The sequence below is a fragment of the Myotis davidii genome, unplaced genomic scaffold (assembly GCF_000327345.1).
Source record: "Myotis davidii unplaced genomic scaffold, ASM32734v1 scaffold2958, whole genome shotgun sequence".
NCBI classification, from domain to species: domain Eukaryota; kingdom Metazoa; phylum Chordata; class Mammalia; order Chiroptera; family Vespertilionidae; genus Myotis; species Myotis davidii.
This window is the reverse complement of record NW_006288970.1, coordinates 52,431-68,936: the sequence shown is the minus strand read 5'-3', so window position 1 is coordinate 68,936 and position 16,506 is coordinate 52,431. Positions and strand designations below refer to the sequence as shown.

At 37.1% G+C, this 16,506-nt stretch overlaps 1 protein-coding gene across 1 annotated transcript in view; it reads right to left on the bottom strand.

The window, feature by feature from the left end:
* The window catches only part of LOC102772862 (low-density lipoprotein receptor-related protein 1B), a gene marked incomplete at both ends in the record, with an annotated part of 158,509 nt that overhangs the window by 106,565 nt on the left and 35,438 nt on the right, over nucleotides 1–16,506 (bottom strand). Inside the window, 5 exons of the mRNA XM_006761180.1 lie at nucleotides 3,100–3,228; nucleotides 8,339–8,458; nucleotides 10,055–10,177; nucleotides 12,156–12,305; nucleotides 12,546–12,659. Of these exons, the coding sequence (XP_006761243.1) occupies nucleotides 3,100–3,228; nucleotides 8,339–8,458; nucleotides 10,055–10,177; nucleotides 12,156–12,305; nucleotides 12,546–12,659 (636 nt within the window). The remainder of the gene's footprint in view (nucleotides 1–3,099; nucleotides 3,229–8,338; nucleotides 8,459–10,054; nucleotides 10,178–12,155; nucleotides 12,306–12,545; nucleotides 12,660–16,506) is intronic.

The window sequence follows — 16,506 nt, the reverse complement described above, 5'->3', positions numbered from 1 at the left end:
TTTCACAAAATATGCATATATCAAATCATGTTATATACCTAAAACTAATACCATGTTATGTGTTGATTATATCTTAATTCTCATCATCATATACAGGAAAGAGAAAGGCTTTGCAGAAAGTCACTCTGCCTCTTACATTTGTATCCTGAGAAAGCTATTTATCTTCTTTGTGCATATTTCTTTTCTTTTCTTTTTTTTAAGAGAGGAAGGGAGAGGGAAAGATAGACATATCAATGATGAGAGAGAATCATTGACCGGCTACCTCCTGCATGTCCCCTACTGGGTGGGGATCAAGCCCACAACTTCAACATGTACCCTGACAGAGAACTGAACCGTGACCTCCTGGTCCAGGGTTGATGCTCAACCACTGACCCACACCCTCTGGACTATGCATCTGTTTCTTTATGCACTTAATGAAGATAATAAAATCTACCTGATAATTTTTTTGTAAGAACTAGGTAAATTGTAAGAAGCAGATCAGCTCATTTTATGTACTCAAATTCCTAGATGCTCTTTAAATTTCTACCTGACAATTATTTTTGGAAGATCGCCAAAAACACTTCACTGAGATATTGTGGGAATTCTCTAATGTAAATAAAAGCACCCACCAAATATAATGGACATATAATGAACACTTGAAAAAGTTTAGATGCCTTCCAACCTTTCCCTTCTATGTCTTAAGAAGCACCTTCCTCAATCCAAAATAACTCTTTCTTCTCTTTGAACTTTATAACTCAGATTATAGCTTTGCTTTTTTATTGAAGCCCTTCCATGAGGTGTCTAGGCTTTTTATATATTTCTTTGTGATGACCTAGTATCTTTTATATATATACTAGGTGCCCAGTGCATGAAATTCGTGCACGGGTGTGATCCCTAGTCCTGGCTGGTGATCAAAGTACAAGCATCTACTGTGGAAGGGCAAATCCCAGCTGACCTCTGGACCCTGGGCAGCACCTGGGCCCCCGGGCCTCTGCCTGCACCCCTCTGCCTAAGTCACCAAGCTTGAGTCCCCATGCCGAGATGTGGTGAGCGCAGCTGGACACCACAGGCTGGGGCGTAGCTTGGGCCTCTGGGCTGCCCAGTGGTGACGCACAGAAGATGGACAGGCAGTGTGTGCTCACCCAGCCAGCCTCGCAGACCTGCTCCTGCGTAAACCCACAGGGAGCCCAACCAGCCCCTGCGGTATCAGCAGCTGTGGCACAGCGCGCCCTAAAGAGGCCGTGTGGGTGTGGGGTGAGCTCCTCATGGCCGCCTGGCACCTGACCTCGGGTGTGGGGAGGGGCTTCCCTGGTGCATGAGCCCTGGCATCCCCAGGGAGGGTAGCAGGGGAGGGAGAGCAAGCTCGGATACCCCACATTCTCACTGCACCTCCGTCCCGTCACCCCCGCCCCCAGATAGCCAGAGAGAGGTTGCAGTGTGTTGCCAATGCCCGCCATGTTCTGTGCCACTCCCTGGTGGTCAGCTCACATCATAGCAAGCTGTTGAACTGGTTAAGGGGACAATTTGCATATTAGGCTTTTATGATATAGGATTTTTCTAACACTTGAGGTATTATAATTATTCTCTTACATGCCTATCAGTTCCCTACCCAAGGCTGCCTCAAACTCTACAAAGAAAGAAAACCTCTGCTTTCAACTCAATAATGACTGAAATAGCTACATGAATAGGCAAAACAAATATATATATATATATATATATGTATAAAATCTAGTCAAGTATGATTTATTTTCAATAAATTTATTTAAAAAAACAATATGAAAGCCAGATAGAACCAGCACTACAAATTGCCCATTATAATTAAAGTAAAACTCAGTTACTAATAAGTTCTCTAACTTTGAAATGTGCAATAGCTTATATAACTCCAGTGAATTATGCCAATTCTAATACATGAATTGTTCTTTAAAACACTAAGCAACAGAGGCTTATTTGGCATTAACAGTTTCAGATCACTCGAGAACAATTTATTGTATTTGAGAATAATTTACTTAATAGCACCCATGTGGCCCAAAGTGTTAATATGCCTCCCAGAGTGTTAACTGTTACAATAGCAACACTATACTGGGACCATCTGGATCCCTGAATTGATGCGCAATCCTTCATTATGTAGCCCTCAGCGGCCCCATTGACCTTTACAGACACACACATCGGTTTCAAGATCAAAGTGAATTATTCTACAGTAGCATGGACTCGGTGCACATAAGCCTGCTCAAAGTGTTCTTTCTCCTCTCTGCTTTAGCTATGCCCCTTATACACACACCACATACACACACACTTACATTATGGCTTCAAATACAGTTTTCAAAACCTGAAGGCTGGTCATTGGAGTGACGGTTGGCAGAATTCACTTTTAATGAGCAGAGTTCACAGCCATGTTTTTGATCAATTGCTCAGCTGGGCAGATTCCCTATGTGACCTTGGGACCCACATTCAAATATTCAGTCTCTACATTTTTTTGATCATGCAAAGGCATTTATCTAAATTTTTATTGTTAAGTAATTCCCTATAAATTCCCTGAGGTTACCTAGAGTCAGAAACATAGTAAATTGTGTGACCTCCACAGGTGTACCTCTGATCCCCCAGCATCATTCAGCTATATCCACACTATTTTTACCTGACCTGAGGGTTAATACCCTATCCATAGGGCTAATAGGTGTTCACTGACCTTCTGATCAGTAGTTACTTGGGATCACAGAAGTCGTTTACAGAGTATCTGGAATGAGCAAATCTAAAAGTTGTTACGAAGGGGGAGAGGGGACAGGGTAGAAGATGCTAAATAGAAAGTAACAACCCTACCGCACTCACACCCATATCAGGGAGTTACATTATCTCAAAAGTGAAATGATAAATCTGTGTTCATCAAAAAGAAAAAAAAAGATTTTAAAATGCGTCACCCAATTGTGCACGTGTGAACGGCTTTGAAGGGATCGGAGGGCTTGCGGAACTGCTATGATGAACATCCCACCGCATTAGTTCTGACACCACCTGTGAGTCCAGGGGGTGAGGAAGTGAGAGCAATGTGATACGGTGAGCAGAGCACAAGCAAATGTGTGAGGATGTGCGGCCGCTTTCCTACACACACAGCCCCACCCGTGTCCGTACCGCAGCCGGCCGTGGAGAGCTCGTCGCTTCCATTCGGACAGTCCCGCTCACCGTCACACAGCCAGTGTCGCGGCACACAGGCGTGGGAGCCCTGGCAACTGAACATGTCGGCCGCACAGGTGATGGCACCTGAAACCCAAAGGAAAGATGCATGAAGGTCACTGCGTGTCTGCTGGAAAAGTCTACCATTGACATTCCCAATAGAAAGAAGGGAGGCAGACAAATGTTGCTGACAAGGAAGAGGCTGAAGTTACATGGAATCTTCAAAGAGTATCCTTCTCCTATAGATGTTTACACATTTCCCTCTCAAAATGCATTCCTTTATAACTTCAGTTATATCTAGGAAAGCTACCTGGCTGAAAATAATGATATTTTCTTTATGTAAAATATAGCAAATGTCAGAATTTTGAATAAACTGAAAAAGAAATGTTTAAAAGAACTTAACATATCAGGATTTGCACTTAACATCATAACTCATTTAATACTCACAACAACCCCTAACAGTGGAATTGCTATTAACCTCATTTCACAGAAAAGGAAATTGCAAACCTAAGCACCTTGTCTTAACCACGTCTGCCATTATTTCTAATCCCTACTCTGTGTTGTTGAAAAGAATAAACGTATGCATATTCTCTTTGTTTTTACACACTTGATAAACAGAACCTATATTTTCTCTGCTTTATCAATTTAATGTCCCTTTATTTGAATGATGTTGTTTTTCAAATATACACTTCCAAAAAAAATAAATAAATGCTTGACTTGTAAATTCAAAAAGTCATAGAGGCTTCCTCTTTGTTCCTCCTTACATGGGCATAGGGTCAGCATAAAAGAAAAATGAGAAAATGATTTTTTCTCAGGATGTTTCCTTAGCTCAAGTATAGCTATACATATTGAATGGCACCTTTGTTTGTTATTTACTAGTATATAAAAACTAGAGGCCCAGTGCAGAAAATCGTGCACGGGTACGGTCCCTAGGCCTGGACAGCAATCAGGGCTGATCGGGGCTTTCCGGCTGCCAGCTACCAGCTGGTGCCTTCCTTCCCCTGCTGCCAGCTGCCAACCAGGGTCTTCCTTCATTCCACACCGCCCCCTGGTGGTCAGCGCACATCACAGCGAGCGATCAAACTCCTGAGGGGACACTTTGCATATTAGTCTTTTATATATATAGATTTTGTTGAGTTAATTAGTAATTGGATCCTCAAATCCAACTAGTCTTTAATTTCACTTTTCTTGTGACCAAAAGCTGCCCATAAAAAAGATTCTAAAAATCATTGTGTTAAGATTTTTCAGAAAACATTAATATTCCCAGGAAGAAAAAGACTGAGTAGATTGAGTAAAGATATTTGTTTCCAAACATTTAAGCAATAATAAACATGGGTTATTGGATTATCAATATCATCTTCTGGGCCACAGAGTTATTAGGAGCATAAATGCCATTGCTTTCAATGCCATGTTGTAATATGAGCAGGCAGCAGGGTGAGAAAACAAAACCCCCTAGTGATCTTTTCCAACATAAATAGGTCTTGCCTTGACATATACTTTAGTTTGGAGAACAGAATGGCAAATGAATGCTGAAAAGTCCCCCAGATAATTCAAATTTGCTCATTTGATTGAGGATAAGTGTTAATAGAATGAAGTTTAATATGATATCTATTACTGGAGAAAATAATAAAAACTATTAAATAAATGTTGCTGTCATTTAAAAATGAATTTATCTGCTACCTGTTATGTCATTAGTACCTTTGAAAATAAAATTATCTTCCTACAGAATTTATTTTTATATTATTTATTCTTCATATCTATCTTCTCAAGCTTGCCATAAGAACATAGTATAACTTTCACTATTATACTCTCAATTTGTGCTCTAATTTCTATAATATTTTTGTTATTAAGCTTGAGATTTAAAAATGAACTTTTTTCTGCTTCTGGCCTATGTTTTTATTATTACCCTAATTTATTCTCAAGGTAGGCATAATAGACATGGCATTGATTTGGCTGTTGAGAAATTTAATTCTGTCTGACCTTGGAAAAGACTGGCGTCTGAATTTCACTGTCTGCAAATGTAGGTTATGACTACATAATTAGTCAGATACCTCAAACTATGAAATGGCATAAGGCTTCATGCAGCTAATTTTCTGGCTCCCTTGATACTGTGCAATAGTTTTTATGTTAAGAGCATGTCAAAACATCATAGTCAATTGGAAAGAAAATGTCCCAAAGAAAAAAGCCCATGGCTTCATTCCTCAGTTACCACTCATCTGAAGACACACTGACTTCCTCAGGGATATGAATCCCCAGGGAGAAGGAAGACAAGCTGAAGGAACTCTGCCAGATCCATCCTGTGCACATATGCAGATACAAGGTTTGATTGGTAAGAGTTACTCTCTTATTTAGTATTTCAAAATTCTGTTCCTGGCTCTGTCATCTCTGATCCTCTGAGACCTCGGCAAATATATTAACCTCTGTGAGTTTCTCTTTTTTTATGATCAAATGATGGAAAGGGACTACACTATGATTTCCAAATAGGATCCTCAGATCTTTGCTTAAGGAAGATTGTGTTTACAGCCCTCATTAGAATATTTGGAGATGAGGATTAAGAATCGACATTTCAACACACTCTGAGAAGGACATTTTGTGCACTCAAGGTTGAGAACCACTGAGATAAACTACTTATCAAGTTCCTTTCCAATCCTAAAATATTAGGTTTGGATCATTGACTGATATTTGGTCTAAAACAGTAATTTTTATTTGTCACCAGCTTGGTGGTTAGTATACAAAATTCAGTCTGTAATTATATTAAATTGACTGAGTGTTTTGAAAACAGGTAAACATGTCCTTTACGATTTTAATCTTTTAAAAAATATTCTCAGGACACTGATAGATATACGCATAATGATAACAATAGACACAGCAATAATATTGCCAGTGACAATAATGATAGATGTGAAAATAACTCTGAAAAATAAAGGAGGAAGCAGAAGAAATATAACAAAAGAGAAGGGAACAAATTCACACTTGTCATGTTAGTTAATCACAAGAGTGACAAAAAGATAGATCATTTTGTACCCACTTAATAGGTAAGACATTTGAGAAATAAGGAATAAAATGGACCTGTGCCCATGATCACAGAGCTGGAAAATTCAACACTGTATGACTTTAGGTAATTTATCCATTTTGTTACACAGTGCCCAGTCAGAAAAAAAATAGAGCTATCAATGGAGCCATTAAGGTAGGGTTAAAGAGTACACAATATTATTGTAAAGACTGGGGACTTGCCCAAACCATTGTAAGGAACTAATTTTTCTGTTGAAATTAAAGAAAGATTTAATAGCAAATAGAAACAAAGTAGTTAAAAGGCACTGGCCAGGTGTCTACTTGATTGCTGATTTCTTTTTCTTTTCAGAGCTTTATCATAGCGATCTTTTTATATTTAGCTTTATCTGTTGAATAGCTAAGTTGTTTCAGCTGTATAAATAAAAAGTAAATTTTGGTTAACTTAAATATAAGAAAATAAAGTGTCTGATTTCAAAGGATAGCTCCAATTTTATGTTATTTCCAGAGAACTTCAGGTTAGCTTGAACATTATAAAATCTTATATACATGTTTCCATAACCTAAAGAGTGGGCCAGACATCTGACATTTAATAAATTGGTAAGTATACTTAACTCTATTGTGCACCTTATTCAATGATTCAGGAGCTTTTCTCTCTAATATGAGGATGAAAGAGCTATGAAATACAGCTTTTATGATGAGTAAAGAGTATCCTATATAATAAAAGCAGGGTATGCAAATTGTTGTTGGGGAGTTTGACCAGGGGGGAAGGGAAGGTGCACCCAGCTGGCAGCCGGCAGCCACTAGGGACCCTACCAGTGCAAGAATTTCGTGCACTGTGCCTCTAGTATATCTATAAATACAAACATATATAGAAACAGATCATAGAGACAGACATAAATAAATTATAAATTGGTCAAGTATAATAAATTCATAGAAATAATATTTCTTCCTTCTTTTTACCCCTTAAGAAATCCAGTTAATTCAATATAAATTATTTGTTAAATGTTTGTTATTATTTAAAAGTAATTATATTGGCTGTGTAGTTAACAAGCATTAGTTAAATATAGATGTTAAAACTATACCGCTAATTGTACAAAGCTGAATTTTATTTTATTTTATATGAAGGAATAGAAAGTTTTATTTTGTTCCTTTTTATTGAATTTATTGGGATGACACTAGTTAACAAAACTATATAGGTTTCAGGTGCACAGTTCTACAACCCATTATATGTACATTGTGTGTGTGTTTAAGTATATTTCAAAATAATATATAATAGCCACCTTCCTTATTTCTTATTGAAGACAAATCAATACTAATCCTATATAATAAAAGCCTAATATGCTAAGTGTCCGGTTGTCCAGTTGTCCATTCAACCAATCGAAGCGTAATATGCTAATGATATGCTAAGGCCCTTCAACTGCTCACTATGACATGCACTGACCACTAGGGGGAAGACAGTCAACCAGTCGACCAGTTGCTATGATGTGCACTGACCACCAGTGGGCAGATGCTCCAATTGGTAGGTTAGCTTGCTGCTGGGGTCCGGCTGATCGGAACTGAGTGAGACAGGCCAGACATGCTGTGGAGCCCTCCTGCAGTCCCTTACTGGCCAAAATCGTGCACCCACGGGGTCCCTCTGCCTGGCCTGTGCCTTCTCACAATCCAGGACCCCTCAGGGGATGTTGGAGAGCCAGTTTTGGCACGATCCCACAGGCCAGGTCGGGGACCTCACTGGTGCACAAATTCATGCACTGGGCCTCTAGTGATTACTATAATGCAAACGCACACTACAAGTAACATGTGTAGCTTGTGTTATATAAATTAATAAACTTTTGGAGGGCAAGTTAACAATACATATTAAGAGCCATAAAATTTTTATCATTTGACCCAAATAATTTCAGTTATTGAAATCTATTCCAAAATAGCATTGAAGACTAGAAATAAAATTTACAAATATGTTCACTGTGTCAATATTAAAAAGAAACCTAAACATTGAAGAACAATTGTATATAGAAAAATAGAATAACAGACTGTCATAAAAATAATAAAAACAGATACATATAACTGTATAAACAAATTAAATGCTAAGATAATTAGAAAACAAGGTCTTATGTGTCCTCTAATATGATAGGACATATGTAACATGCATCTAAAAATGGAGTGAGAGCACAAAGGAACAGCTCACCACAAATGCTATCACTTTCATCCAGTCCGTCTCCGCAGTCATCCTCTCCATCACACACCCAGTGTTTGGATATGCATTTTTGTGCAGAACAGGCAAATTGGTTCCAGGAACAAGAAGAATCTAGAAAACAAACAAGAATGTCTGATTGAGGTGCAAACAAAAAATATATATATTTGGGACCATCTTAGGACAAATATGAGAGTAAGGACATTCTTCTCCAGACTTTACTAAAATCAGCAATCCTATAATAAACCAAGGCAAATTCCTCTTCTCTGTGACAGCTCTATAATATTTTGACAACAGCTTGTATATTCCCTCTGAGTTTCCATGTTAGCAACATTCTTCCTTCAATGCAGTTCTCACAGGGTTTGACTTGGAGCTAGTCATTATGATGGTACTCCCCTACTCCAGGTTGCCATTAAAAAAAAAAAGTGTGGTGTGATGAACAGATATAAAATAAATATTCCAGGGGTGGCCTAGTTATTCTTTATAATTTTTAATATATTTTTGAAAAATTAGAGAAAAATTACATCCTAGGCAAGGTTACAATATGGTGGACACATCAGCATATACCAGTATTTTTGTTTTTAAAAATCAGGTGACTGATGGGGTTTTAGTTTGATGATTAAATATACCTATACATATTTATTATTTTAATGTTTTTGTTTCTCTCCCTTGAGAAATGTTAAGTCTGACTAATAACATCCAAATTCATTGGCAGGGCAGCTGGTATGTTATGACCAAATTATGCATTAGGAATAGTACACTTTATTTATTTCCAAAGCCAGGTTTGTGATTGCTCTCCTCTACCTTCAGCCTATTCTTCCACTCAGCTTTTTTATTACCATGAAAGGTCCAAAAACAAAACCCTTCCAAATTAAAGTCTTCAAAATAAATTGCTGTAAATATATATATATATATATGTATGTGTGTGTATATATATATATATATGAACGCAGAAAAAAACATATTTACAAAGTTTATAGTCTTTGTTTATTCTGGGTGGGTCTGAAGCCCCCCCCCCCATTCTCCTGCCAGTGCACATATTTTTGTGCACCAGGCCTCTAGTGTGTGTGTGTGTATATATATATGTATATGTATATATATATGTATCTCCCCCCTTTCCTCTGTCTCTCAAATCAATAAAATATATACTGGGGTGGAATAAAAAATAAAACCATATGTTTTATTAAATAAATTTTAAAAATGCTTTCTTACCTTACCAAGTGAAATGAAATGTACACACACAGAAATTAAACGGTAGGTGATGAAGGATAAAATCCAAGTTTAAGCATACTATTTAAAGTTATCCACGAAATTAATTGATACATTTAGAATAATAATAGTCAGTTATAGGTAGGAGGAGTATGACAAATAGTGTGAGCTAAATCCTCATTTTTCATAACAGAAAATAAATATATTAGCATCTAAAAGTAATAAGTAAAACAATTAAGGTATAAGTATGCAATTTAAGTTGATGGACATAATTAAGAAAAACAGAAAAGTTTAAAAGAAAAGACTAGAACAGGTGATTGTAATTCTTTGTTTTAAGTTTTTATATTCTATTTAATCTATACCATTTTGTATTACTTAACAAAAATAAAAATTGATGTTAAACCAATTAGCAGTATTTTGAATAAAATACCTAAGTGAAGATCAGTATATAAATAATAATATGGTTTATAAAGTGAAAGCAAGGTATAATGTCTCACTCACCGCAGTGTAATTCATCAAGTCCATCTTCACAGTCTTTCTGACCATCACATATCCAGGAATTCAAAATGCATCTTCCACTAGGACAACCAAAATAATTTTCTTCACATTTGTGTTTGTTTTGCACTGTGACAAAATATAGAATGTAGTATAAAAAATTAATTAATCTTAGACTTCTGAAATATAGGTGATAAATAAATAGAAAACTTAAAACAGAACCAAGATGTTCTCTTCAAGAATGTAAAGGTCATAAAAACAAAACAAAACAAACAAACAAAAAGAACACCTGAAAAACTGGCACAGATCAGAGGAAACTAGGAAGATATATTAATCAAATCTAAAGAAAGATTATAATAAGGGAAAAACTGTTTATATACAAATAATGTGGAGTTTTAGAAAATATATATATCTATATATAGATCTAGATATAGATATAGATATAGATAGATATTAAAGGAAATGAGTATAAAGTGAATGACCCTAAGGCTAAATAATCATTTTAGGTGGAAAATATTCTTAATTCCCTAATCATAAAAAAATGATATTATAAAAATATGAGTGGATCTTTGCTTACAAAGTGTGGACTTGATATTACTACTGCCCTATAGTTTGAGTATGCTTTATGAAGATTCAAATAAATTTTCTCTATTTTAAGGAAGAAAAACAAGTTACAATATAATCTCTAAAATTTTTACACCTTGCAGAAATATGAGAATAAAAAGTAGTTGTATGGGAAATTATTATATATATACACACACACACACACACACACACACACACACACATATTATTATAACCTCTAAGAGTGGATATACCTAGGTTGCAGGCTTGATCCCCAGTAGGGTGCATTCAGGAGGCAGCCAATCAATGATTCTCTCCCTATCATTAATGTTTCTATCTCTCTCTCTCCCCCTCCCTTCCTCTCTGAAATCAATAAAAATATATATTTTTTAAAGATGGACAAAGGGTCTGAATAGACACTTCTCCAAAGAGGACATCCAGATGGCCAACATACATATTAAAAGCTGCTGAATGCCACTAATCATCAGAAAAATGCAAATTAAAAACACAATGAGATATCACCTCACATCTGTCAGAAGAGCTATCATCAATAAACCAACGAACAACAAGTGTTGGGGAGTATGTGGAGAAAAGGGAACCCTCATGCCCTGTTGTTGGGGATGCAGATTGATGTAGCTACTGTGGAATGCAGTATAAAGTTACCTCAAAAAATTGAAAATGGAACTGCGTTATGAGCAATTCCACTTCTGGGAATTTATTCAGAGAAACCCAAAACAGCAATTTGAAATAATATATTTACCCCTAATGTTCATTGAAGCATTATTTACAATAGCCAAGGTTTGGAAGCAGCCCAAGTGTACATCAGTAGAATGGCCAAAAAAGCTGTGGTACATTTACACAATGGAATATTACTCTGCCGTAAAAAGGAAGAGAATTTTACTCTGCGGCAGCATGGATGGACATGAAGAACATTCTGCTAACTGTTCTTCAAACAGTTAAAAAGAAACGGGGCTATGTCCTTTTCATGAAAGGCATTTTTCTAAGAATGCAGATGGCACTTTCCAGAGCTTATGTAAGTAAACATGATTAATAGTAAGATTTAATATACCTGTCTAAGCTTGGCCCAGTAATGATAACAAGGCTTATACTATGCAAAGAGATTGTGTAAACTGCATCAAACCTTCTAACAAGACAATGCACACTGTATAATAACACTGAGTAGAACCAGTGGTGAGATATATAGTCTCCCTCTCTTTAATCTATAAATAGTATTTTCTCAGTATATATTACTTCTATGGAAGCTATAGGTTACACATTTTAAATTTAATCACTAACTTTAAAAGGCTTAATGGTGAACTAAAAGAGGAAATTGATCCAAATGCAGATTTCTTGAGTATCATTTTACAATTAATTTTTTAAAAGTAAAGTGGCATGTTTAGAATATTTAAATTTTATTCTTATCATTGAGTATTCATAACAAAAATTAGTAAGTTTAGTCTACACAACTATATTTTCAAGGCAAAGCCTGTTTTTTATTTGTTTGGTTTTTTTGCTTTGTTTTGTTTTGTTTTTCTAGAATTACCTGGGCATTTTAATTCATCTGAATAGTCTCCACAGTCATTGGAGCCATCACATATCCAGGTTGGCAGAATACACAGTGAGGTAGAATTACATCTTATGAACCCTGTGGTTTTTACTCCAAGTTTATAGAAGTGTGTACAGTCTGTGTTATCTGCAAGGAGGTAAACAGAAAAATGAACAATACCTCAGAGGCAAAAATTATCAACCTTCTGTGTAGGTCATAGAGACAAGACCAGTTGGCCTAACTGAAGAAGTAAATAAGCAATTATTCTTCACAACAGGGGTTAATGACATATCAATTCCGGACAAGGTTCAGTGAAAGCGGGGCAGGGTTCAATGCAATGCCAAGGGTGCGCAGGCATGAGCAACAGAACAGGAGCAGACGTCTTACTGCAGTTCTTCTCATCGGAAGCATCTGCACAATCCACCTTCTGGTTGCACCGCGCTGATCTCGGGATGCAGGTCCCATCTGCACAGCGGAACTCAACAGTGGCACAGGTTGAAACTAGAAAAACAGGTAAATAAATTACTTGATAGAAGAAACAAAAAAATGACTTCTCGCTTTAACATTTTGATTGTTTTAATTAAATTCATGTAATTTGTTTGGTTTTGTATTTTTAACTCTGGGAAGTTAAACCTGACCCTTGGCCCCCACCCCCAACCTCATGGATCCTCCCATGTCACACAATTCTACCTGTTTATGTACCTGCTCCTTCACTAAATTGTAAAGTTCAGGCAAAGAGGAATTGTGCTTTGTTTACCATGAAAATACCAGTCCAGGACTAAGGCAACCTACAAAAACAATTGAATGTTGCGGAAAATTCTCTTCCTCCAACTTCAGCAGTAAACGGTTATGGCACGAAGCAAATGCCCGATTCAGAGCCCACAGGGAAATCCCAATCTGGTTGCTAAGAAGTAGAACAGTCCCTGCTATGATAGAGATGGCCAGGCAGAGACTCTCTGAACGGGAGAAACCACTGACCATTAGCTTGAGTACTCAGAGTACTCAGTACTGCTAGAAAGACGTCCGTGCTACTCCTTTTCATGGCCATGTCAGAAACATTCAGTATAGGAAATATGGATGCCTCAGGCCAAGAAACATAACTGTGTTCTATGTGTCTCTATTTTTGGAAAGCATGGATTTCCAAGTCCCTGCTAGGCTGAGGTAAAAATCAGTTTCAATATGCTCATGTCATTATCTATACTTTGTACAGAATAGCTTATTCTTATTCTTACATTCCTTTCTACTTTGCTTACACATTCATTACCATATAATGGCTTTCGGCAATATGCTGTGAACAGGTGCATGGCATGCTATGTGTGTTCCATTAACTTAGGTGAGATTTTTATTCCAGATTTAAACTTTCACAGGTTGATTATGTTGATGTACAACCTGAAGGGCTCTTTGATTATGCTACTTTTACTAGTGTTGATACTTTTAAAAGCCTATTTAATTATAAAAAAAATATATCAATTGCAAATGGTTAAAATGCTATCTTAAAATATGCAAATTTTACTCGAGGGATTGTATGTCATTTGTATTTCATAAAGCACTGCTCTTATTATGTTTAATTGTCTTGCAATTCCATCATTGTTTGTGTTCAATGATAATTAAAATAAATGTTTTATTTACAATTTGCAATTATAATTGCTTCACTGTTTTCTTTATTAAAAATAACTTATTATCATGTGAAACAATGTTATGATGAGTAGATAAAAATATTGCTCCAAACAGGAAAAAAATAGATATTTTTCTTTTGTGTCTAAAAAAGCAAGGTCTTTTCCATATTTCGCTCTATAATGTTCTACCTTTAACACTTTTCAATGGAAATAGTAAATAGGTTATGTGACATGGAAAATAATGATGACAAGCTTTTACATTTGTTTCTGGCTTTGCTATCTATCGTCAGTCTCTTATTAAGAGGGTGTGTTACAAAAGATTCTCTATGATCCCTTTATGTAGAAGACAGAAATAATTTCTCTGTGAAACAATATTTAAGGTAGTGGTAATATCCCTACAAACCTACAAATATCCATCTCCTAGTACACTTGAAGTTCTATCTCATAGTTAGAGTTTAGGATGCCAGAAAGATCCCAGTGGGAACCATCACAACCCATGATGCCATTTCCATCTCCCTCCAAGCTTCCACAGACAATCCCCTGTGTACGTGACAGGGAATCACATGAGTGGTCTGGTGGCTGACAGAGTGAAGAGGCAAATTATGACTCACGAACATGGAAGTGGATTTCAGACAAAGAGGTCTAAGATTCAGGGATTTCACAATAGTGAAGTTTCAATAACAGTGCCAGGGCTCTCCGGTGGAAGGAAGAGCAAAGAATGACTTTTAAGAAGAGGGAAATGTGGTGCAAGTAGGACACAGTCTTGGGTGGAATTCTGGGAAGGCAAAAGATATAAGGAGAGGAATTCTGACTAGGTGAAAAGAATCTATAACTTTGAAGCTGAGAAGATTGGTTAGAAAACGGTACTTAAAAGACAGGCACTGAAAAATAGATAAGGTAGGGAGCCAGGAGAACTGAGGAGAGGGTAGAATATTTCCAGGAGTTATTTTCCTCCCCTATTACCAATCAAAAATAAACTCTGAATCCTGGTGAGGAGCCTAGGAGTGTGTGCAAATAGGAACAAAACATTATTTTACCTCTAGTACTGTTTCTGCAGAGTCCATGCCTTTGTATAGAGTTTGGGAACCACCAGAGAGTTAAATAGGGTGATCAGTGGCAATAGAATTAGACAAATTAAGTGGTTGCAGAATTTCATAATTAGCAAGGGCAAACTGGTTAACATCGCCAGCATTGGTAAGCAAGAGAGGCAGTCCTGTAATGGGACAAATCCACGGAATTACAGAAACTTTATTAAACAAATAAGCAAATGCCTCTTCTTCTCCCCTTCGTCTCTGTTCCCTCAACTGAATTCCTATTTCATGCTGTTTTGATTAGTCAGTCATTGAAATTTGTTTCACCCTTAGGGTGAAGTTTGAGGGAGAAAGATGCTGGAATCACTAATTTGGCAAGTGAGTATGAAAGCTTTCTGAAAATTTTCTTCAGGCTAAAAGTCCTGAAAAAGAGAAACAGGAAAAAACAAAATAGTCCAAACATAAATAAGCCAAGTGAGAAATACTAGACTTTTCCCTCCAGATAGTCCAGAGAAAAAGTAAGCCTGCAACATGTGAGTGCAAACACCACAGACAAGGCCGGGGGAAGGTCAATGGGAAAAAAAAGGAGACATGTGTACTACTATTGGTAATACTTTAAACAATAAAATTGAAAACAAAAAGTAGTAGCAAGAGAGAAGTAACACCACTCTTTTTCCCCACATACTTCCTTAATTTTATTATCTTACCCACTTCTTTTCTCCATGTCAGTTAAAATATTTACTGAGATAGGCAAGGCATAAAATCGATCAGTCTTTTTGTGCTTCTTAGGACACTCCTTACACATAACCTACGTCAACATTTTGTCTCCCGGCACTCCCACCCAGCCTGCGGCACAGGGGGAGGTCTATGAGCTGGCAAAGGGGGAGGCACTGCATGTGCTGCTGTGACTCTTCTGTTTACTTTCCTGCCACAGTGTTTATTTAATGTGCTGCTTGGCTGTAAGTGTGTGCAAGCCCAGAGGAACGATGGTTTCTTCTCCGGGCATGCTTATCGTTTTCCTTTAACTTGTTGTTTGTGAAATCTTCAAAGTTTGTTTTGTTTTTATGAACTTTTTAAAAAGCAAACACAAGTTTCCTCTCCTTTAGGTATTATCCTCAGAACCTCTTCGCTCTCCATTCCCCGCTGAAGGTGTTCAGGTCGCCCTAGGAAGTTCATGTACGTCCCAAGGGCAGTATTTATATTCATCTCAGGGAGGAAAGGAGAGGAACCGTGTACTCTCCCCGAATGTATTCACTCAACCACTCGCACAACCAGAAAAGGAATACAGAATGACAGATTTTCTGAACAACTTCTCAGATCCCCCACACGGCCTGCTGTCTAAAGCTCTCAGTCATGAAACAATAGCTGTAAAGGGACAGGAATCAAAGATTGATCAGGATTCCGGGTTTTGTTTTTCCTCCATTGACTAAGAAACCAAATATAATTCCTTAAAACAATGATTCCAAGTCGTTGTTAATCTTCAAATTCAACAGGACAAAAGACCTTCTGCCACCCTGTCCTTAGTTACCACCATCAAACTACTTCTCTAGGATGGAAAAGAACAGCGCTGCCTCTGATGGCTTCTGCACATAAATGAGATGAAGCCTATTTTTTGTCAATAATTATGGCAAAATTAATAATACAATGACTGTTATAAAAGACTGCTTGGGGCCGAAACCGGTTTGGCTCAGTGGATAGAGA